The 23,973-nt window shown below is 38.2% G+C and overlaps 4 protein-coding genes across 4 annotated transcripts; all 4 read left to right on the top strand.

The window, feature by feature from the left end:
- The first annotated feature begins 796 nt into the window (after positions 1–796).
- On the top strand, positions 797–4,300 carry LOC145902885 (sulfotransferase 1C4-like). The gene is made up of 7 exons (XM_082990977.1): positions 797–1,051; positions 2,163–2,276; positions 2,418–2,515; positions 2,787–2,907; positions 3,096–3,211; positions 3,530–3,689; positions 4,017–4,300. Exons 1-7 carry the CDS (start codon positions 820–822, stop codon positions 4,130–4,132), a joined length of 957 nt encoding a protein of 318 aa, XP_082847103.1. The 5' UTR covers positions 797–819; the 3' UTR covers positions 4,133–4,300.
- A 1,764-nt stretch (positions 4,301–6,064) lies between these two features.
- LOC145890891 (amine sulfotransferase-like) lies at positions 6,065–8,497 on the top strand. The gene is made up of 7 exons (XM_082981894.1): positions 6,065–6,296; positions 6,633–6,746; positions 6,908–7,005; positions 7,286–7,406; positions 7,553–7,668; positions 7,968–8,127; positions 8,382–8,497. Exons 1-7 carry the CDS (start codon positions 6,065–6,067, stop codon positions 8,495–8,497), a joined length of 957 nt encoding a protein of 318 aa, XP_082838020.1.
- A 3,792-nt stretch (positions 8,498–12,289) lies between these two features.
- On the top strand, positions 12,290–14,855 carry LOC145910284 (amine sulfotransferase-like). The gene is made up of 7 exons (XM_082997358.1): positions 12,290–12,573; positions 12,907–13,020; positions 13,182–13,279; positions 13,566–13,686; positions 13,873–13,988; positions 14,278–14,437; positions 14,691–14,855. The coding sequence occupies exons 1-7, from the start codon at positions 12,318–12,320 to the stop codon at positions 14,825–14,827; spliced, it is 1,002 nt and encodes a 333-aa protein (XP_082853484.1). The 5' UTR covers positions 12,290–12,317; the 3' UTR covers positions 14,828–14,855.
- Positions 14,856–15,795: 940 nt separating this feature from the next.
- Positions 15,796–23,953, top strand: LOC145890875 (uncharacterized). The gene is made up of 18 exons (XM_082981893.1): positions 15,796–15,903; positions 16,208–16,281; positions 16,520–16,562; positions 16,621–16,915; positions 17,295–17,408; positions 17,523–17,620; positions 17,881–18,001; positions 18,193–18,308; positions 18,583–18,742; positions 19,038–19,146; positions 19,293–19,347; positions 21,385–21,676; positions 22,156–22,269; positions 22,558–22,655; positions 22,790–22,910; positions 22,969–23,084; positions 23,286–23,445; positions 23,720–23,953. Exons 1-18 carry the CDS (start codon positions 15,796–15,798, stop codon positions 23,833–23,835), a joined length of 2,310 nt encoding a protein of 769 aa, XP_082838019.1. The 3' UTR covers positions 23,836–23,953.
- The last annotated feature ends 20 nt before the right edge of the window (positions 23,954–23,973 follow it).

Raw genomic sequence — 23,973 nt, 5'->3', positions numbered from 1 at the left:
TATGCACGTTGGTGCTTACAACACAAGGGGGACCGATGGGAGACCAGTATAGAGTATGAGGGCTGTAGCGATAAGGCAGCGACATTTAGGTAGCTTTTCGTAATCTGACAGATGTTTACTTTAAAGCTCCATTATAGGAAATTCGTCAACATATCAAGTAATCTTGCAAAATTAGTAATATTACGGGAGGCTGCGCGTAAAAAAATGAACAGCTGAATATAACGCAGTAATATTTAGTGCAATGGCATGATCGCCCCACTGCGCAGGTCCTTGCTTGGCGATCACAGCTATCGTATCGCGGAGGTTTGCAGGCTCGGCAGCCCAGGCATTGCAGCTAAGCTGGATGAGCTACTTTTTCCAGACAAGTCGGAGCAAGATTTGAAAAATCAAGCTCCTGGTGAGGTTTGAACTTACGGGATAACCAGGCCCAACGCTCTACCAACAGAGCCCCAGTGGCTGCAAGGGGAAAATTGTGGCCAAGGTGCTTGCGTATGAACAGTGTCGTGAGTTCAAACCTCACCGGGAGTTTGATTTTTCAAATCTTGCTCCGACTTGCCAGGCTGATCCAGCTAGACTGCAATGCTCAGCTGAATGCAATGTAGCATTTTTACAAAGTTTGCCTGTACAGTAAATGTGACTGGACTACAAGCAATTTACCGACTGGCATATTTCAACTTAGAGGAGAACGGATATAAACTAATTTTAACAGACTAATGGGTTGTTTCTGACTCGTTCAATCTTTAACTTTCTGTCTGTATAGAAAAACTGCCAGTTTACGAAACTAACAAACCCGAGATGAACCTTGAAATATTTCTAGCAATGATGAAGGGCGATGCCGAAGAAGTTCTACCTCTGTTACCAGAAGATGGCAAACATCTTGTTGACAAATGTTATGGACAATATTCACAGTTGATGGAACCGCCTCACACTTCAACGGAATGGAAAGGTTTCCTTATGCATCCGGGATTTCAAGCGGAAACGGCGAAATGGTCGTACGAAAATTTTACGCCGCGAGATGGCGATGTTCTGGTGGCATCGTACCCTAAAACAGGTTGGTGGGCAGTTCCTTTGCACCACAGGTTTTTGTAATTCTAAGTAAATGGTAGTTTTTTGATGACAAGAAGAAAACGAATTTTCGCAAAATATCAGACGTTTCTGACACACCTGCGTTCATCACCAGTGCTAATTGAAGATTAAGGCCGCATCTCACAATTAAATCCTAAAAGAGTTTTAGAAGTCATTTGTCATTGTGCACCTGGTTACAGTTTCTCTTGTTTGCCAAAAACAATTGCCGGGTCTGATGACTCATGAAGGAGGACTACTATTGCTGAACAGAAAAAAAATTGATTGCAGCTGCATTAAGACAGCACATTGGGGGGTTTTGCAAAGGCTAACTGCTAAATTGTCAGTCCTAGGGGGTGTACAAACAGCCCCGGTGGGTCCCCAAGACAGTTGCAAGACATCTAATTCTTAATGAATTGTGTAGAGGAGGGTTGTTGGCTTCACTTAATCGCAAATGGAGGGTACTTTCTGTGATTCAATTTTTCACAAAACAAACCTACACTTTTTTCTGCTTTTTTGGCCAAAATAATGGCCAACAGAGGGTCAAAATGCCCCCGGAGGAGCAGTTAAAGTAGTTATTTCGATTATAAATTTGGCCAGAATTCCTAGGCAAGGGTCGGCACTAACAGAAAATCACAAATTGAACATACTTTCTGTGATTCATTTTTTCACAAAATCAACCTCAATATTTGGGTAGTTTTTCAGCTACATGTACAACAGCACCCTCTACCAATTTACTGCCTGACTAATAACCCTGAAAACCATAGTAAAACTGCCCCAAACACGCTGAAAATCGCCCTGGCAACAGCCTGTTCATCTGCGCAAAACACTGGCGCCCATGCATGACCCATTGCATTGTTACACATAATTTTACTCTGTTACGCAGGAAAGAGTTCGAGAAGGGCATTTCCCAACCGGGAAAGTCTTTTTCATAGAAATACAGAGATGCTGCCTTAACTTGCAGCGAGACGCGCGTGCGAACCGTCTGCTCAATAAGAATCATAATAACTATGGCATTTATATTCGGATTAATTAAATCCAAATTTCTCGAACCTAAGCAACAAAACATCATGCGGAAATAACAGCACTACTGATTCTAGGTACCACTTGGACAGCAGAGATCGTGCGTAACCTTTTCAATCACCCAGATGTTCAGTTGGTGACGAAGTCACGCAGATTCAACCAATTCTACAACTACATTGAATACGGGCCAGGTGTTTATATCACATTATGCCATTAAACAGGTAACCCTCTGAATGGTAACATCATACAGCAAGCAGTTACCTTCATAAATCTTCAAGTCTGGTTAAAAACAACTATTTTTCATTTAGATTAAACCACACACTACTTTGCAGTGTGTAAATACGAGGTCTGTGAAGCGGTGCAACTTGACAGGAGGTGTTTTGGAACCCACCTACCAAGCTACCTGGTTAACTTGAAGAAGTTTAAAAAGGTTGTATATTTTTGTGATAAAATGGGAATGATTATTGGTATACGATTACTGTAAAATGGTTTTAATATTTGTAAAACTTAATGAAAGTTTTATTGTATCAGCAATATTATAATAGCAACGTGATGCAAAGTCTGTTATGACAAGCCCTAACATAGACCATACTAAAAAATCAAGTAAAAGATTATTTATAATTTGACACCTTGAGTGTGCATTATGATCATAATGTAGCAAACATGCTGCTCTAACTTACCATGATTTAATAAACTTGCAGATTATTTACGTCATCCGCAACCCCAAGGACCAACTTGTTTCATGGCGCAACTTTGAGAAGGCAAACATTTACAACTTCTTCCCAAACGATGAAAGAGAATTCTATGACCTCCATATTGCTGGCAAGTCTGAAAAGTTACAAAATTACTTCTAAACACAGCTAATGTGAGCACAATTACATGCAGTAAACATGATCATTACATTACAAAACATTTTATTCCAATTTTTATCCCTCTGAGGCAATTTGGGTGATTACATAAAAATCATCAACAAAACCACCTAAAGATCAGAGTTATATTTTCTACTGCAGGAAAACAAGGAGTATTTGGGAAACCTGGGGAAGGATATCTTGAACATGTCAAGAGTTGGTACCAACACAAAAATGACCCAAATGTCATGTTTTTGGTTTTTGAGGATTTAAAACAGGTTGGAGTATGTACACTAGAGTACTGTTATGAATTGAAAGGCCTTTTAATGTATATTTTGAATATGAATGCTAATTGTTAAAAATAGTTAATGAGATTTTTATTCTCCAAGATGTGAAAACACAATTACACAAAAATATGTACAAATGAACATGTTAGTGCAGCTGGTTTATTTCTTTTATGCTCTTATTAACATGTTATACATAGGCTTAGTAACAATTTCAATGTATCAACAATAATATGTCATAACACTGTTACAAAAACCCCCAATGTTTAACACAAAAGTTAAATTCATTCGAAATGTCTCTATTAATAACAGGATCCTCTCAAACAAATCAAGCAGATTGCACAGTTCATTGGTGTGGAATGCAGTGATGAGCAAATTGAGGAGATTAACAATAACACATCGTTTAAGGCTATGAAACTTGCAGAGAAAAAGGATCCAGATATTGAAGCTTTATTTCAGATGTTCAGAAAAGGTTTAAAATTGTCACCGTTACTCAAACACTGCAAACCAGTGCCTTAAAGTATTGTTGTTTAATTTTTTTTTCTTAATTTACACAACAAGGCACAAACCTACCTCAGTTTGTATGCTAAATAATATATGTGTAGTGTAGCGAACACAATGTATATTAATATGAAAATTGTAATATTGTTCTGTTTATATTCGTGAGATGTAGAGATGAAGCAAAAACTAATGTCTTTATTCTGAGTAATTCTGGTTTACTCATTAAATCACCATCAGTGGAGGCAAAACAAACTTACTTTAACACTAAACAAGAAACCAATATTTAATTTTACAACAGGTCATCTTGGAGATTGGAAAAACCATTTGACAGTTGCCCAGTCAGAGCGGATTGATCAAAAAGTTGAAGATGTGCTTGGAGACACTGAAATAAAGTTCACGTACACTTTGCCATGATTGGCCATCGTTGAATTTAACTCGGTTTCAAAATTTCGCAAAAAAGCTTTTACGCACTTTGGTAATTGCAATAATTTTTGTTTCAAAGTTACAAACAAATCTATGCAAAATTCAAACAAAAAAACTCATTTAGTGTTGCTTTTTCCTCATAATGAAACACAAATTGTAAAAACACTTCCAACAATTTATCTTGCTGCTCAACGCTGTGTCTTGGTTTCAAGAGTTAACGTGAACGTCGGTAGCAAGCCGTCTGCACAAATTATGTAAACACTTCCAACGACTCAAGACTTGCAGCTCAAGTTAATCCAGGGCGATACGAGATTTTATTTGTGGCGTTATATTTGCAGCCGTAAGCAACATCAAGCTTCGATGGAACATAAGGTCGACATTTGTGGCAAAATATCCAAAATATTATTGGAGATTATTGGGGTTCACAGCATATGCAATCATTAATACGTCATCATGTAATCTTGATACATCAATTGGTCTATAGCACATATAGGTCTACTGCAGGGGTTGCATCCCCCGGCTTATGTGCCAAGTCTGGTACGACAAGGGGTTATTTATGGGACGTAAGTGATTTGCGAGTTCCTACACAACGCCTTACATTTTGTGTTGAAGAATGAAAGGTTTAAGGGCGTAACAGTATTGTATGAATTTCCCAAATAAAATTTATATATTCATGTAACGAGGCAGTCGCAAAAAAATGGTTACTGCGAGCTACCGACCCGTGTCAAAATCAATGAAGCATTTGTTTGCTCGGTGACGTCGCCTTTTTCACTACATAGCTACAACCATGCACTCAGTAACTATGTTGGGTATTGGTAGTGAGGATAGGTTTGTTTCGATTAATTTCGTGCTCACAAATGGTTTGGTTGGATTTTATACCTTGAGTAGTGTGACTGAAGGTCATACTATGCACGTCGGTGCTTACAAAAAAAGGAGGGCCGATGGGAGACCAGTATAGAGGGTTGTAGCTATAAGGCAGCGACATTTAGGTAGCTTTTCGTTATCTGACAGATGTGTACTTTAAGGCTCCATTATAGGAAATTCGTCAACATATCAAGTAATCTTGCAAAATTTAGTAATATTCCGGGAGGTTGTGCGCAAAAACTAAACAGCTGACTATAACGCAGAAATATTTCATGCAATGGCATGATAGGCAGGATCGCCCCACTGCGCAGGTCCTTGCTTGGCGATCACAGCTAACGTATCGCGACCACAAAGTTTGCAGGCTTGGCAGCCCAGGCATTGCAGCTTAGCTGGATCCGCAACTTTTTTCTGACAAGTCGGAACAAGATTTGAAAAATCAATCTCCTGGTGAGGTTTGACTTGGGCTGCCAAGCCTGCAAACCTCATGATCGCGATACGATAGCTGTGATCACCAATCAAGGACCTGCGCAGTGAGGCGATCCTGCCTATCATGCCATTGCATGTAACATTACCGCGTTATCTGATACGGTGGTAGAGACTACGTACGTATATGTAAAGGTCGCCTGGCAAATTGTGCGCTTGCGCACAAGTGAACCTTGGCCACAATATACCACGTGAAACCACTGAGCTCATGTGGCTCAGTTGGCAGAGCGTTCGACCAAGTTAGCCCAGGGTCGTGAGTTTAATCCTCAACGGGAGTTTGATTTTTCAAATCTTGTCAGGAAAAAGTAGCTGTTCCAGCTAGGCTTTAATACCAGGGCTGCCAAGTCTGAAAACCTTAGCTGAATATAGTGTAGCATATTCACAAAGTTTGCCTGTAAAGTAAATGTGGCTGGACTACAAACAATTTACCGACTGGCATATTTCAACTTTGAGGAGAGACGATATAGACCACTAATTTTGACAGACTGATCTTTAACTTTCAGACGTTTCTTTTTAGTAAAACTGTCAGTTTACGAAACTAACAAACCCGAGATGAACCTTGAAGTATTTCTAGCAATGATAAAGGGCAGTACTGAAAAAGTTCTGCCTCTGTTACCAGAAGATAGCAAACATCTTGTTGACAAATGTTACGGACAATATTTGCAGTTAATGGAACCGCCTCACACTCCAACAGAATGGAAAGGTTTCCTTATGCATCCGGGCTTTCAAGCGGAAACGGCGCAGTGGTCGTACGAAAATTTTACCCCACGAGATGGCGATGTTCTGGTGGCATCGTACCCAAAAACAGGTTTGTGAGCAATTCCTTTGCACCACAAAATTTTGTGACGAAAACAAAACTAATTTCTGCAAAATACCTTTGCGAACCAATTTAACTCAAATTATTTGCTAGCGACAATATCATCTGAAAACAGTTGGAAACCCCGTTAAACGAGCACTGAAATATATATCTTGCTACATTGCCGCAATTTTCCATTTCATTTTGTAATGATGGCTAAAAGTTATTTCTTAATGGTAGCTGAGACCCGAATAGTGATATTAATCAACTGCGTTCTAATGCCTATATCTCAGTAAACTAACTAGGCAACAAAACATCTCACAGAAATATAAAGACTACTCATTCTAGGTACCACTTGGACAACAGAGATCGTGCGTAACCTTTTCAATCACCCAGATGTTGATTTGGTGACGAAGTCACGTGGATTCGACAAATTTTTCAACTACCTTGAATACGGTCCAGGTGTTTATATCATTTAACCACGTTATATCATTAAACAGGTATCCCTATGAATGGTATCAAGTCAGTATATTGCTTAGCAACCATAAAGTAAGCATGTACTTTAAGGCTGGTTAGAAACAACCATTTTTTTTTTTAGTTTTAAACTGGGCACTACTTTTCAGTTTGTAAATACGAGGTCAGTGAAGCAGTGCAACTTAACAGGAGGTGTTTTGGGACCCATCTACCAAGCTACCTGGTTAACTTAAAGAAGTTTAAAAAGGTTGTACATTTTGATAATAAATCAGCCAGATTATTAGTATAGGATCACTATATAATGTATTTAGTGTTGTTGACCTTCGCCAGTGAAACTTTCGTTGCATTAACAATAAATAATAGCAAGTGCCTAACATAATGCAATATATGTTGTGAAAAGCCCCAACACAGACAATATTAAAATATAAAGTAAAAGATCGTGTATAACTTGACACCTTGAGTGTGTCATGTAATCATAATGTAGCAAACATGCTACGCTAACTTACCGTGATTTAAAAAACTTGCAGATTATTTACGTCATCCGCAACCCCAAAGACCAACTCGTTTCATGGCGCAACTTTGTGAAAGCAAACATTTTCAACTTCTTCCCAAACGATGAAAGAGAATTCTATGACCTCCATATTGCTGGCAAGTCTGAAAAGTTACAAAATTACTTCTAAAAAGAGTTAATGAGAGTACAATTACATGCAGTAAACATGATTATTACATTACAAATTAAAAAAAAAAACAGAAACCAACCCACCTAAAGATCAGAGTTATATTTTCTACTGCAGGAAAACAAGGAGCATTTGGGAAACCTGGGGAAGGATATCTTGAACATGTCAAGAGTTGGTACCAACACAAAAATGACCCCAATGTCATGTTTTTGGTTTTTGAGGACTTAAAACAGGTCGGAATCTGTACACAAGAGTACTGTTATGGATTGAAATACATTTTGTGCGTTTTGTTGAACAAAGTTAAAACTATTTCATTCTCTTAAGTTGTAAATACACAATTCCACAGAAATATGTAAAATGTTATTGCAAATGGTTTATTTCATTTATCCTCTTATAAACATGTTTACAAATAGGCTTAGTAACATTTTCAATGCAATAACAATATTATATCATAATATAATGACTGTTATAAAAAAAACCCAATGTTCAAAACAAAAGTTAGGATCATTCGAAATGTCTCTATTAATAACAGGATCCTCTCAAACAAATCAAGAAGATTGCCCGGTTCATTGGTGTGGAATGCAGTGATGAGCAAATTGAGGAGATTAACAAGAACACATCATTCAAGGCTATGAAACTTGCAGAGAAAATAGATCCAGATGTTGATGCTTTATTTCAGATGTTCAGAAAAGGTTTAAAATTTTCACCGTTACTCAAAAACTGCAAATCTGTGCCTTTAAGTATTGTTATTTAAATGAATTCTTTATTTATGCAAGAAGGCACAAAGCCACCTCAGTTTGTATGCTAAATAATATACGTGTGATGAAGCAAAAACTAATGTCTTTATTCTGAGTAATTCTGGTTTACTCAATAAATCACCAGCAGTAGGGGCAAACCAAACTTACTTTAACACTAAACATGAAACCAACATTTACTTTTACAACAGGTGAGGTTGGAAATTGGAAAAACCATTTGACAGTTGCCCAGTCAGAGCGGATTGATCAAAAAGTTGAAGATGTGCTTGGAGACACTGAAATAAAGTTCACATACACTTTGCCATGATTGGCCATCCTTGAATTTAACTCGTTTTAAAAATTTCTCGAAAAAGCTTTTTATGCACTTAACTGCAATAATTTTTGTTTCAAAGTGGCAAACAAATATATGCAAAATTTATATAAAAAAAATAAGCATTGTTTTTGCTTTAACAAAGAATTAACGCGAACATCGGTAGCAAGCAGTCTGTCGATTCGAATATTTTGAATTTAGCGTTGACGACTAAGTTCATGCATTACATTAAAAAAAAACAGTTTTGGTCGGAACACGGGGAGTGATTGACGGAACCGGTCATCAGCAATTTGAACAAAAGCATTAGTTTTTATCATGTTCATTTAAGTACAAAGCTGTTTACACACCAACGTAAGCTAATACACACTGAAACTAGAAACTGGCATTTTGCCTTTGCAACAGGTCAGGTTGGACAATGAAAAAAACATTTTTAAAAGTCTGTAAGCATAACGATCTCTATACGGTAGATGTGATCGCCAAGTAAGGACCTGTGCATAAGTAGCAATACGCAAGGTTGATGGGATTCGAATCGTTTTGCCGGAAGAAGATTGCAAAGGGAAATTTAATAAAACGTGAGTGCAAAGAACGATGGAAAACAAAAGCATAGTGAGATGTGTTGTGCGCATACATATAAAAAGGAGTGCTTTAAGTAAACAACACAGATAAATGAAGTAAGCATAAAGAAAAACATTAGTGCCGTGTGTCGTTTTCGCCACATTTGTGTTAACTTTAATTTGATGATTCCAACATTTCTAGTTACGAACTATATTGCGAAAAATACATTAGTGGTTGATTGTGGCAAATTTAAAAAAATCATTGATGACGCGAACTAGTAGGCAACGCTACTGCCAAGCAAAACGTGGTACTATGACAGAATAAATGCATTGATAATGATTGTAGAAACAATCGAAACGTCTGTATGAAGTTCTTGACTACAGTATGGGCTATCCTGTTTATTAATCGGAATTGCTCTTCTAGCACTTAGTTTCTAAAGTGTTTATTGGAAACCAACGTTTCGTCTGCCATCCGGCGAGACTTCTTCAGGGTTATGTCAACAGTGAAGCATCACGCACATAAAACACTAAAAACGCAGGAAAAACGCAAGAAAACACAAGGAAAAAGGAATAGATAACACTGGCACCGCTTGCATCGACACGTGAACCAGGTGTGTAGCGGAGCGTAACATTTACAACAAGTTGTTGTAATACAGCTGGAAAATATACGCATTGCTCCTTATCGTTTATGCAATGGTAATTTTCGTAGATGTGGAGCGTCTCCAGGAACAGACGTTTTGTATGATCGTCCTCCATCTCTAGGATTTGCACGTCATTTTAACTCGGTGGCCGAGTGTGGCAGCGTGTTTTGCCAGTGCTGTCCTCTGGCTGTTCTTCGCTGCAACGTCGCGGCGATGCTCTTTTAACCGAGTCTGTAACCTTCTCCCTGTCTCACCGACGTACGCTCCAGAGCATCGCCGCGACGTTGCAGCGAAGAACAGCGAGTTAACTTTGATGAGGTGCAAATCCTAGAGATGGAGGACGATCATACAAAACGTCTGTTCCTGGAGACGCTCCACATCAACAAAAACGACCAATGCATAAACGATAAGGAGCAATGCGTATATTTTCCAGCTGTATACAACAACTTGTTGTAAATGTTACGCCCCGCTACACACCTGGTTCACGTGACGATGCAAGCGGTGCCAGTGTTATCTATTCCTTTTTCCTTGTGTTTTCTTGCGTTTTTAGTGTTTTATGTGCGTGATGCTTCACTGTTGACATAACCCTGAAGAAGTCTCGCCGGATGGCAGACGAAACGTTGGTTTCCAATAAACACTTTAGAAACAAAGTGCCAGAAGAGTAATTCCGATTAATTAGTATGCCTGGCAACAAAAATAGCAGTATATCCTGTTTATATTAAAGATGTACAAAACCGTGAGTTATGTTCCTAAGAATAAATGTGTTGCATAATCAGCTAATTTGGTCAGCCTCTGCCAGCTTCAAAATTCAATTAACCTACTTCTATCTTTTGCTGTGAGTGGACAAAACGAAAATGCTCAACTGAATGTTTGTCTCTGTCGTGTTTTCAAAAGTTTATGTATCACGTTAGCGATCATAAATGCAACAACAACAAGAAAACCCTGTCCCAGTAACTGTTTTATCATTACACAACTAAATTAGACATAATAGATCGAAACAGCGGCCATCTGCCTGCAGCTTAAATTAATATCAAAATCCGTTTGTTGCACTTGTTGTACCCTATTTGATGCAAAACTGTACTAAAACAATTTTACAGTGTTTTCATTCCAGCGCAAAAGGGATTGCTGCCAGCACCCCCACGATCAAAGCGCCTTCTATGATGTCACGTGAAAATAATTTCGCTTTCGCGCGATTTCGTTGGCAGCGGTAAAAATGCGACTTTGATCAGCTGTATCTGAGAAACCAGCCGCCATATGAAGCTACTTTTTTGGACAAAATGTTTTAAAGTTATGAACATCTCTTAGTTTAATTATTAACATGATTGATTTTTCCGTGTCACATGCACTTTAAGGGCGTAACTGTCCACGTATTGTATGAATTTCCCAATTAATATTTATATATAAATGTAACGAGGCGGTCGCAAAGAATTGGTTACTGAAAAGATCAACGTATTATGGTATGCACGTACAGGTTTGCACGCACAAAAATTTTGCAAGCTGGCACGCAGCGCTCGAAAGCTGCCGAGTCATACACGGAGAGATTTCAAACACAAGAATGCGAGCTACCGACCCGTGTCAAAATCAATAAAGTACTTGTTTGCTCGGCGACGTCGCCTTTTTTCACTACATAGCATCAACTATGCACTCAGTAACTATGTTGGGTATTGGTAGTGAGGATAGGTTTGTTTCGATTAATTTCGTGCTCACTAATGGTTTGGTTGGATTTTATACCTTGAGTAGTGTGACTGAAGGTCATACTATGCACGTTGGTGCTTACAACAAAAGGGGGACCGATGGGAGACCAGTATAGAGTATGAGGGCTGTAGCTATAAGGCAGCGACATTTAGGTAGCTTTTCGTAATCTGACAGATGTGTACTTTAAGGCTCCATTATAGGAAATTCGTCAACATATTAAGTAATCTTGCAAAATTTAGTAATATTACAGAAGGTTGTGCGCAAAAACTAAACGGCTGACTATAACGCAGAAATATTTCATGCAATGGCATGATAGGCAGGATCGCCCCACTGCGCAGGTCCTTGCTTGGCGATCACAGCTAACGTATCGCGACCACAAAATTTGCAGGTTTGGCAGCCCAGACAATGCAGCTTAGCTGGATCCACAACTTTTTCCTGACAAGTCGGAACAAGATTTGAAAATCAATCTCCCGGTGAGGTTTGACTTGGGCTGCCAAGCCTGCAAACCTCATGATCGCGATACGTTAGCTGTGATCACCAAGCAAGGACCTGCGCGGTGGGGCGATCCTGCCCATCATGCCATTGCATGAAATATTCTTGCGTTATCGGATACGGTGGTAGAGACCCCCCTAGGTATATGGCCTTGGCCACAATATATCCCGTGAAACCACTGAGCTCCTGTGGCTCATTGGTATAGCGTTGGTTGTGGTTAGCCCAGGGTCGTGAGTTCAAGCCTCACCGAGAGCTTGATTTTTCAAATCTTGCTCCGACTTGTCAGGAAAAAGTGGCTAGGCTGCCAAACCTGCAAGTGCCGTTTTGTTAGTTCAACTTTAGGGCACATATTGATATATTTACACAACATAATCTTTAACTTTCAGACGTTTCTTTTTAGAAAAACTGCCAGTTTAATAAACTAACAAACCCGCCATGAACCTTGAAGTATTTCTAGCAATGATAAAGGGCAAAACCGAAAAAGTTCTGCCTCTGTTACCAGAAGATAGCAAACATCTTGTTGACAAATGTTACGGACAATATTTGCAGTTGATGGAACCGCCTAACACTCCAACAGAATGGAAAGGTTTCGTCATGCATCCGGGATTTCAAGCGGAAACGGCGCAGTGGTCGTACGAAAATTTTACGCCTCGAGATGGCGATGTTCTGGTGGCATCGTACCCAAAAACAGGTTTGTGAGCAATTCCTTTGCACCACAAAATTTTGTGACGAAAACAAAACTAATTTCCGCAAAATACCTTTGCGAACCAATTCAACTCAAATTATTTGCTAGCGACAATATCATCTGAAAACAGTTGGAAACCCCGTTAAACGAGCACTGAAATATATATCTTGCTACACTGCCGCAATTTTCCATTTCGTTTTGTAATGGCTAAAAGTTATTTCTTAATGGTAGCTGAGACCCGAATAGTGATATTAATCAACTGCCTTCTAATGCCTATATCTCAGTAAACTAACTAGGCAACAAAACATCTTACAGAAATATAAAGACTACTCATTCTAGGTACCACTTGGACAACAGAGATCGTGCGAAACCTTTTCAATCACCGAGATGTTGATTTGGTGACGAGGTCACGTGGATTCGACAAATTTTTCAACTACCTTGAATACGGTCCAGGTGTTTATATCATTTAACCACGTTATATCATTAAACAGGTATCCCTATGAATGGTAACAAGTCAGTATATTGCTTAGCAACCATAAAGCAAGCATACACCTTTGAGGCTGGTTAGAAACAACCTTTTTCTATTTAGTATTGAACTACGCACTACTTTTCAGTTTGTAAATACGAGATCAGTGAAGCAGTGCAACTTGACAGGAGGTGTTTTGGGACCCATCTACCAAGCTACCTGGTTAACTTGAAGAAGTTCAAAAAGGTTGTCCATTTTTATGGTGAAATCAGCCAGATTATTAGTATAGGATTACTATAAAATGCATTTAGTGTTATTAACCTTTTTTACACCAGTGAAACTTTTGTTGTATTAACAATAAATAATAGCAAATGCCTAACATAATACAATATATGTTGTAAAAAGCCCCAACACAGACAATATTAAAATATAAAGTAAAAGATCGTGTATACTTTGACACCTTGAGTGTGTCATGTAATCACAATGTAGCAAACATGCTACGCTAACTTACCGTGATTTAAAAAACTTGCAGATTATTTACGTCATCCGCAACCCCAAAGACCAACTTGTTTCATGGCGCAAGTTTATGAAAGCAAACATTTACAACCGTTACCCCAATGATGAAAGAGAATTCTTCGACCTCCATATTGCTGGCAAGTCTAAAAAGTTACAAAATTACTTCTAAAAAGAGTTAATGAGAGTACAATTACATGCAGTAAACATGATCATTACATTACAAATCTGTTTTACTATTTTTGTGGTTATTGTATGATTACAGATGGCCCATAAAAAACAGAAACAAACCCACCTGAAGATCAGAGTTATATTTTTTGCTGCAGGAAAACAAGGAGAATTTGGGAAACCTGGGGAAGGATATCTTGAACATGTCAAGAGTTGGTACCAACACAAAAATGACCCAAATGTCATGTTTTTGGTTTTTGAGGACTTAAAACAGGTTGGAGTCTGTACACAAGAGTACTGTTATGGATTGAAATACATTTTGTGCGTGTTGTTGAACAAAGTTAAAACTATTTCATTCTCTTGAGTTGTAAATCCACAAAAATATGTAAAATGTTAGTGCAAATGGTTTATTTCATTTATTCTCTTATTAACATGTTTACAAATAGGCCTAGTAACATTTTTAATGCAATAACAATATCATATCATAACAAAATGACTGTTACAAAACCCCCAATGTTTAAAACAAAAGTTAGGATCATTCGAAATGTCTCTATTAATAACAGGATCCTCTCAAACAAATCAAGCAGATTGCCCGGTTCATTGGTGTGGAATGCAGTGATGAGCAAATTGAGGAGATTAACAATAACACAACGTTCAAGGCTATGAAACTTGCAGAGAAAAAGGATCCAAATATTGAAGCTTTATTTCAGATAATCAGAAAAGGTTTAAAATTGTCATCGTTACTTAAACATTGCAAACCAGTGCCTTAAAGTATTGTTGTTTAAATTATTTCTTAATTTGTAAAACAAGGCACAAAGCCATCTCATCTTGTATGCTAAATAATTTATGTGTACAGATGAAGCAAAAAAGTCTTCATTCTGAGTAATTCTGGTTTACTCATTAAATCACCAGCAGTAGGGGCAAACCAAAATTGCTTAAACACTAAACAAGAAACCAACATTTACTTTTACAACAGGTGAGGTTGGGAATTGGAAAAACCATTTGACAGTTGCCCAGTCAGAGAGGATTGATCAAAAAGTTCAAGATGTGCTTGGAGACACTGACATAAAGTTCACATACACTTTGCCACGATTGGCCATCGTTGAAATTTAACTCGTTTTAAAAATTTCTCGAAAAAGCTTTTACGCACTTTAGTAATTGCAATAAATTTTGTTTCAAAGTGGCAAACAAATCTTTGCAAAATCTAAATAAAAAAAACTCATTTAGTGTTGCTTCTCGTCATTATGAAGTACAAATTATGAAAACACTTCCAACGACTGAACTTACTGCTCAACACCGTATCTTGTTTTCAATTTAACAAAAGAGTTAACATGGACTATTCGGTAGCAAGCCGCTTGTTGACTTGAAGATTTTAAATTGGCGCCGAAGACTTCCATCCAGCACAAGTTAATCCAGAGCGATACGGGATTTTATTTGTTTTGTTTGCAGACGTAAGCAACATCAAGCTTCGACTGAACATAGGGATGACATTTGTGGCGATTTTTCGAGCTAATTTCATGCCTTACATTTAAAAAAAACACAGTTTGTTATTTTTGGACAAAAGCAAAGGTTGGAAATCATTGTAACTATGGGTCGGGAACGGGGGTGATTTCCGGAACCGGTTATCAGCAATTTGAACAAAAGCATGAGTTTTTATTATGTTCATTTACGTACAAAGCTGTTTACACACAAACGTAAGCTAATACATACTGAAACTAGAAACTGGCATTTTGCCTTTGCAACGGGTCAGGTTGGACAATGAAAACAAATTTAAGTTTTCCAGTCAGTACTGATTGATCAAAAAGTTTAAGATATGCTTGGACATTCGGAATGCAAAGTCTGTAAGCATAACGATATCTATACGGTAGATGTGATCGCCAAGAAAGGACCTGTGCATAAGTAGCAATATGCAAGGTTGATGGGATTCGAATCGTTTTACCGGAATAAGATTGTTCAAGGAATATATGATGTAGTTCGTAAATTGCCGAGTCATTTAGGTGGAGATTTAGATAGTTAGATGCCTACGCGACGAAGCACCGACCCGTGTCCAAATCAATAATTGACTTGTTTGCTTGCTGGCCATGTTGAACATCGTGCTTACGAACGCGAAGGAAGAATCTTCAAACAAAGTGACTGGAAGTGCAAACATTGCTTGGCTGCTAACGAACAAAGGAGAGTATGAGAGAACAGTGTTTGGAATGACAGCTGCGCAAGGTGGAACGACGATATTTTGTTAACGTAAGTATGGACACTTAGCAAAAAGTATGGACTTTTAGGCAAACGGCAGTTTTGTTCGTCATCATCAGCAAGATCGCATATGTGAAGGTTGCCTGGCGAGTTGTGCGTTTGCGCATAAGTGTATCTTTGCTGCAATAAAACACTTCTAACATAATAGCTCCTGTAATTCAATTGGTAGAGCATTGAGCATCGTTAGCCAAGTGTCAAACCTTAACAGGGAGCCAGATTTTTCAAATTACACTCTAATTTGTTTAGAAAAAGTGGCTGATCCAGCAAGGCAACAATGCCTGTAAATCCAAGGATCTCGATACAATAGCAGTGATCGCCAAGTAAGGACCTGTACAGTGGGGCGATCCTACCTTATCATGTAACACTTCTGCAGGATCATACAGATGTGACACTTGAGGCTCCATTGGGAATTTTAAACACTCTTGTAAAATCGGACAATTAGTAATACTAAGGGAGGTTGTACGCAAAAAACTTATTCTGTTCGTAGTATTGTGTAGGCAACACAGTCTGTACTGTGAATGTTGTGTATATCGACAAGTAATTGTCTGAATATGACAGTGTTTTGGGCGAAATCGTCATACACCATAAATGTGACAAACTGGTGAGATTCAAGCGTAAAAATTAGTTTTTTTTGACTCGTTTAATCTTTTACCTTTCAGACGTTGCTTAGAAAAGTTTACGAAACTGACAAACTCACCATGGGTCATCAAGTATATTTGACAATGAGGAAGGCTGAGGTGGAAGAAGTTCTACCTCTGTTACCAGAAGATAAAAAACAACTTGTGGAAAAATGTTACAGGAAATTTTTACAGTTGATGGAACCGCCTCACACCATACCAGTGTGGAAAGGTTTCGCTACGCATCCGTGCTTCGAAGCGGAAACGGCGCAGTGGTCGTACGAAAATTTTACTCCGCGAGATGACGATGTTCTGGTGGCATCGTACCCTAAAACAGGTCGTAAGAATTTCCTTGAATCACAAGTGTTTGTTAATTAGTTCAAAAGAACAAAACCATTTTCTGCAAAATATTTTCGTGAACCAACTCAACCTGACACAAAAGTTATTCCTAAATGGTATTCGCTACTAGAAACATGACCAGCGTCATCTAAAAGCAGTCGATGATAATAGCATCAAAACGTAATTTAATTAACACCGAAATACATCTTGCCACTTTGACGCAATTGTCGACTATTTTAATTTCCCTTTGCTATGTCATTCCAAGTTAGTGGTAACCGAGTTCCGGATTTTAATGTAAGTGTTTGTGTCCTAACGCCCACATTTCAGCAAACTAGGTTACGAACATCTTATAAAAATACCAATACCATTTATCGTAGGCACCACTTGGACATCGGAGATTGTACGAAACCTTCTCAATCACCAAGATGCAGAATTAGTGACAAAATCGCGTAGATTCAACCTATTTTACAACTATCTTGAATATGGGCCAGGTTATATCAAAACGCTATTATTTGGAAACCATAAAGCAAGCATACACCTTCATAAACTTCTGAGCTGGTAGAAATCAACCATTTTCCATTGGTTTTAACCTGTATTCATTGCAGTTTGCAAATACGAGGTCTGTGAGGCAGTGCAACTTGACAGGAGGTGTTTTGGGACCCATCTACCAAGCTACCTGGTTAACTTAAAGAAGTTCAAAAAGGTTGTATATTTTTATGGGAAAATTTACATGATTACAGAAAAAGGGTGTTGCTAAAACACATGCAGTGGCGCTTTCATTTTTCATTAACAATATTACAACAGCAACCACATAACACAATGCCTATTGTTGAAAGCCCAAACACAAACAATGAAAGTTTTGATGTCAAAAGTTGTGTGAAGAATTGTTGTGGCAACAGCTCTACATAAATAAATGAACTTGAGCAAAAACCATACAAAGTTACCTTAATTTAAATGTTGCAGATTATTTACGTCATCCGCAACCCCAAAGACCAACTTGTTTCATGGCGCAACTTTGAGAAGGCAGATCTTTACAACTTTTACCCAAAAAATGAGAGAGATTTCTACGACCTCCATATTGCTGGCAAGCCTGATAAGTTATTACATGTAGTCGAAAAACAGTAAATGTGAGAACCATTATATCCAGCAAACCCTATCATTGCATTATATATTATTTATACATTTTTGTACACTTAGTTTTTGTATGACTACATATGTTCCATAAAAATCATAAACAAAACCACCTGAAGATCAGATTTATATTTTCTGCTGCAGGAAAACAAGGAATATTTGGAAAACCTGGGGAAGGATATCTTGAACATGTCAAGAGTTGGTACCAACACAAAAATGACCCAAATGTCATGTTTTTGGTTTTTGAGGAATTGAAACAGGTTAGAATCTGAACACAAGAGTACTATTGATTTGAAATGCCTTTTAATGTATATTTTGTACATGAGTGTAACTGGGTTAATTATTCTATTCTCCAAGGTGTGAAAACACAATTCGACAAAAATATGTACAAAAAAACATGTTAGTGAAGATGGTTTATTTTAATGCTCTTTATGAATGTATGTAAATGAGCTTAGTTAGTAACACTTTTAATGTATCAACAATAATAACATAATAAAACACAACACAATAACTGTCGTATCCAATAAAATGCAGGATCCTGCCAAACAAATTAGGCAACTTGCTCAGTTCATTGGTGTGGAATGCAGTGATGAGAAAATTGAGGAGATTGTTCAAAAAACATCGTTCAAGGCTATGAAACTTGCTGAGACAAAGGATGACGATGCTGAAGCTTCATTTCAGATGATGAGAAAAGGTTTAAAATCTTAACTGTTATCTAAAAAGTTAAATCTGGGTACATGTTTCAGATGAATAAATTGACAAGATTGCTTCATAAAAACATATTCCAAGTTACACATAAACAAAATCATTTGAAAGCGTGGAATTACTGTGCCGTGATAATGTATTGTTTCCAAGTTCGCATGCTCAGTAATTAATATTGAAGATGGAAGCTGAGAAAGCTCAATTTGAAAGTTAGTAGTGGCACTATCTGTGGAGGCACAACAAACTTAATTTAACACCAAACCAGAACCCAACATTTACATTTATAGGCCAGGTTGGAAATTGGAAAAACTCTTTGACAGTTGCCCAGTCGGAACGGATTGATCAGAATGTTCAAGATGTGCTTGGGGACACCGACATAAAGTTCACATACACTTTGCCATGATTGAACATCCTTAAAATTTTATTCAGTTGAAAAACTTTTATGCAATTTGGCAATGACAATATTTTGCAAAATTTTTTTGTTTCAAAGCGGCTAACATATGTATGCAAAATTTAAACTAAAAAAACTCATTTTAATCCAGAGCAATGCGGAAATTTATTTGTAGCGGTTTGTGGCAGATCAAGTTATTCACGCAAGTTTCTTAACCTAATTCAACACACAACTCAAATACAGACGGACCGAAAGCTGCAGACGTACATAGTCTTTCCTTTAGAACTTGCAAGGCCTTCTGTCATCTGGCTTGACGACAGATATTTTTTTCATGTTAAGTATGTGTTACCGGTTCGCACTTCTTCTAACATTTACTCTGCCACCCAACTAGACTCTGACACCAACTGGAACTAGCAATGTAGTTATTCGCTCAATCAGTCTAGTATTTGAGTTGTCTATTGAATTTAGTTAAGAATCGTCCGTGTGCAGCGGACATAAGCGTTGTTAGCGCCATTCACGTGTATATTGTTGTATGACCATGAACTGTGTTCTGCAATAACGGTCAACACAAATCCCGTCGTGGTATTTTTACACCAGCCCGCACTAATGTGTACGTTATGTAAATTTTTTAGCCAGTTTCAAAACTTTTTTTACATATGAATCATGTACATTAGTGCCACTAACATCGTCAATTTCTGTTGCAACAGTAATAGCGAACTGAATAATAAAAATGTTTTAAGTAAACGCTCTGCACATGAAGTAAAACGTTGACAACAATTTGTTTTGTTGCTCAAGGTGTATTGGCTATTACAATAATTTGTCGCGTTGGCGCTAACCGCACTGCAGATGTGAATCCCCTCAGTCGCTTCAAACAGCGCGCGAAAAATCCGCGAACTGTCGCGACCGCTACGCATTGCCAGCCACAAAAGTCAACCGCGTCCGGTATGCAGAGCCCTTCAGGCCACATGAGTCTCCAGTAGGAATTGAGTGGCTGTAGGTAAAGCGACTTCCGATTGGTAATACTTCGATTCAGTGAGAAGCAGCATTCAATGGAGTATCAGAATGGAATGGAATGGGTTGAAGAAAGAGATACAATCGCTGTTGAGAGAGATCTACGAACGTGATTGATTGAAAACTGATCACGCGTGACCAACACCGGGAAGTGTTTACAAATTGTCTTTGACGTTTTAGCAGCGATAAATACAACGAAGTAATACAAGGAAAACGTGGAATGTAGAATGTAAACCAACAGTTACTTTGTGCAGGAAATAATTGGTCCGCTATTACTTGAACGTACACGTTGATGTGAGCTGGCCGTTATTGCAGAGCCGTTATTGACCGTTATTGCAGAGCACAGCAGGCTCACGGTCGTACAACTGTATACACATGAATGGCGCTAGCAACACCTATGTTCGCTATACGTGCGTAACTTGATCTGCCACAGGTTGAATACTAATCGTTAGCCACAACATCAAGCCTGAATTGAATCTAGGGTAGACAGTTATGGTGATTTATCGAGCTAGACGAGGATATAGCCATGGGCCAGACAAAAGCACGCTGGTGTGATAAACGACATCAAGTCATGTCGGGCAAGAATTGTGGTATGTTGCACGGCGTGTAACGAGATGCTGAACCGTATCAAAGTCAATAAATGACCTGTTTTTTCAGTGACGTCAGTTTAGCCTTATTGCTGCAGAATGTGGGCGAGGCATAGTTGGGGTGAGTGAGATAGCTCTGACCGAAACAATTTTCACAAACGGATAAAAACTCGACTGTTACTAAAGTGGTCAAAGAAAGTAGTTGAAGTGACTGAGCATTCTTAGGTCGGTTAGAAAAATGAGGGAATGAAGCTAGATTAGTGAGGGACGCATGGTAAGTAGAAGGTTTTCGCAGAGGTCTGTAAAACATGCAGAGGTGAAAAATAAGAGTGTATTACTTTGAACAAGAAAACTAAAGCTAGGAATCTGTTGATTGGCATAGTATTAGTGAATACGTTTTGTTTGGCATAGTATTAGTGAATACGTTTTATTTGGCATAGTATTAGTGAATACGTTTTATTTGGCATAGTATTAGTGAATACGTTTTGTTTGGTATAGTATTAGTAAATACGTTTTGTTACTTAAAAACTGTATTTTCAACAAAATTGTGTCGGTTGAGCCTTTAGTTTTGTATTCAGGTGTTTTGTCAGTTTCTGACCAGTGCAACCATTTCACTGTTATAAGTTGTCTGAATCAAACTCTTAGCTGATCAACGTGATGGAGAACAAAGATGACAACAACAAGGAGAAGAAAGTGATGCTGACCATGAAGAAGTCATTTGCGGAAGAAGTTCTACCTCTGTTACCAGAAGATAGCAAACATCTTGTTGACAAATGTCACGAAGAACTTCTGCCCTTGATACAACCACCCCAAAAACCAACCGCATGGAAAGGTTACGTCATGCATCCAGGCCTTAACGCCGAGACGGCAAAATGGTCGTACGAAAATTGTACACCGCGAGATGGCGATGTTCTGGTGGCATCGTACAGCAAAACAGGTTTGTGAGCAATTTTTTGGACTTGTATCTGTCAACAAGGATGTAAACAGTAAAAAACACAAAACAGCAATTGCCCCCTAAACAACTCATTTCAGCTCTGCGTCAGGATTTTCACCGACATGTCAGTGGTTTAAGAGTCCAAATTTCGTATCGAAGAAACGTAAAAAACGTGCTCTTATGTCCAAGATCTCATATGTCAGTGATTGCTAATTGCCATCGAATTCCACTGAATATTTGCATGGCGCTGTGTCGCCTGTGTCACAAAAGTAGTCTAGATCTATACAAAACACGGCAATGTGCTTCGGAAGCATCCGGAATTTATGCCACATAATTTTGTGTTTTGGACATAAATATTGGTCAACGTACTGGCATAAATCGGTGCATAACTGTCACATATTAGATATGGTAACTCTACCTTATGACACATGTTATAACGTAAGGTTGCAAAGCTCAGAAATAACAAATACTATTTATTGTAGGCACCACTTGGACAACGGCAATTGTACGTAATCTTCTCTACCACCAAGATGCAGAGCTAATGACGAAATCACGCGGATTCAACCCACTTTACAATTACCTTGAATACGGGCCAGGTCTGTACGTTACTTACTTACTACAAGATGAAAACGGCATCAAAATGAGCCAATATGACTATACAGCTTCTCATTTTGCTTGTACTTGCTCTTTGTTACACACACGACAATACTGCTGGTTTTCAAGCAGTTGCTTCTAATATGATTTGTCTCCGGTGGTGCGTACCAAGTTTGGTACCAAAGTCTGAAAGCCACACGAGTGGGACAAGATAGGTCAAAGCAATGTGCACTGTCTTCCATTCTCTAATCCCCTTTTCCCTTTAGTGTAACACATATCCTACCTTACAGTTTGCAAATACGAGGTCAGTGAAGCAGTGCAACTTGACAGGAGGTGTTTTGGGACCCATCTACCAAGCTACCTGGTTAACTTGAAGAAGTTTAAAAAGGTTGTACATTTTTGGTCAAAACGATGTGGATGAAAATTGGTGAAATATTGCAACAACGGTTCAACTTTATGACAATTGCAAATCTCAAAAGAAATTAGCAATGTACAGGAAATTTGCTGATTTTAAATTTGCAGATAATTTGGACCATCCGTAACCCCAAAGACCAACTTGTTTCATGGCGCAACTTTATGAAAGCGAATGTCTACAATTTTTTTCCGAATGATGATAAAGAATTCTATGACCTTCATATTGCCGGTATGTCTGACAAGTTACATAAATTTTGTGTTGCTGTGTTATGCCTAGTTTTATTCAGGTAAGCAAGGAGTGCTTGGTAGACCTGGGGAAGGATATCTCGAACATGTGAAGAGTTGGTACCAACACAAAAATGATCCCAATGTCATGTTTTTGATGTATGAGGACATAAAACGGGTTAGAAGTTTAAAGTAAAACTGTTGCTTTTTCAGCTTTGGCATTAGAGTTCATTAAAAAAAAATTTAAATCTGTTTTGTTGCTTCCAGATATTTGGTGAACATATAATATCCAAAAATACATACTAACCAGCAGCATATTGCCAATAATATTCATTGTAGTTGACTGATGATCTGATTGAAATGTTCTTCTTCAACACAGGATCCTGCCAAACAAATTAAGCGGATTGCCCAGTTCATTGGTGTAGAATGCAGTGATGAGACAATTGAGGAAATTGTTCAAAATACGTCGTTCACAGCCATGAAAAAAGCTGTTGAGGAGATTCGAGAATCTAAAGATGCATCGCGGATGTACAGAAAAGGTTAAAATAAAACATTATAAAAAATACATTAGGCCATAGTTTCAAATTGCTTTACAAATAGATAAAGTTACACAAAAAACACTAGTGAGTTACTGTGTGAACATTGTTTGTTTAAATTTGATTCGTCAATGTTTGAATACAAACTATAAATTCTAGTACACGTGGGTTGGCAAATGCTAACATTTTTCCTTCCACATTGCGTTCCCGCCGTCAGCAGCTCGCTAAACTCACCTAGTACTCAAAACTAAAGCTTATTATTATCTAAATATACCAGGTGAGGTTGGAGATTGGAAAAACCATTTGACAGTTGCCCAGTCAGAGCGGATTGATCAAAAAGTTGAAGATGTGCTTGGAGACACCGACATAAAGTTCACGTACACTTTGCCATAACCGACCATCCGTGAATTTGTTTCCTTGTTTAATTGGAAAACAAATTAAATATGCATTTTACTTGCATCATCTATTTCTTGCCAGTATTTGTCGCAAAGAAATTCCAACTGGCCAAATATGACACCACTGATTTTTCAA

This window comes from Ascidia mentula, chromosome 1 (genome assembly GCF_947561715.1).
Source record: "Ascidia mentula chromosome 1, kaAscMent1.1, whole genome shotgun sequence".
Classification (NCBI taxonomy): domain Eukaryota; kingdom Metazoa; phylum Chordata; class Ascidiacea; order Phlebobranchia; family Ascidiidae; genus Ascidia; species Ascidia mentula.
The sequence above is the reverse complement of the archived record's forward strand: the minus strand, read 5'-3'. Positions and strand labels throughout refer to the sequence as shown.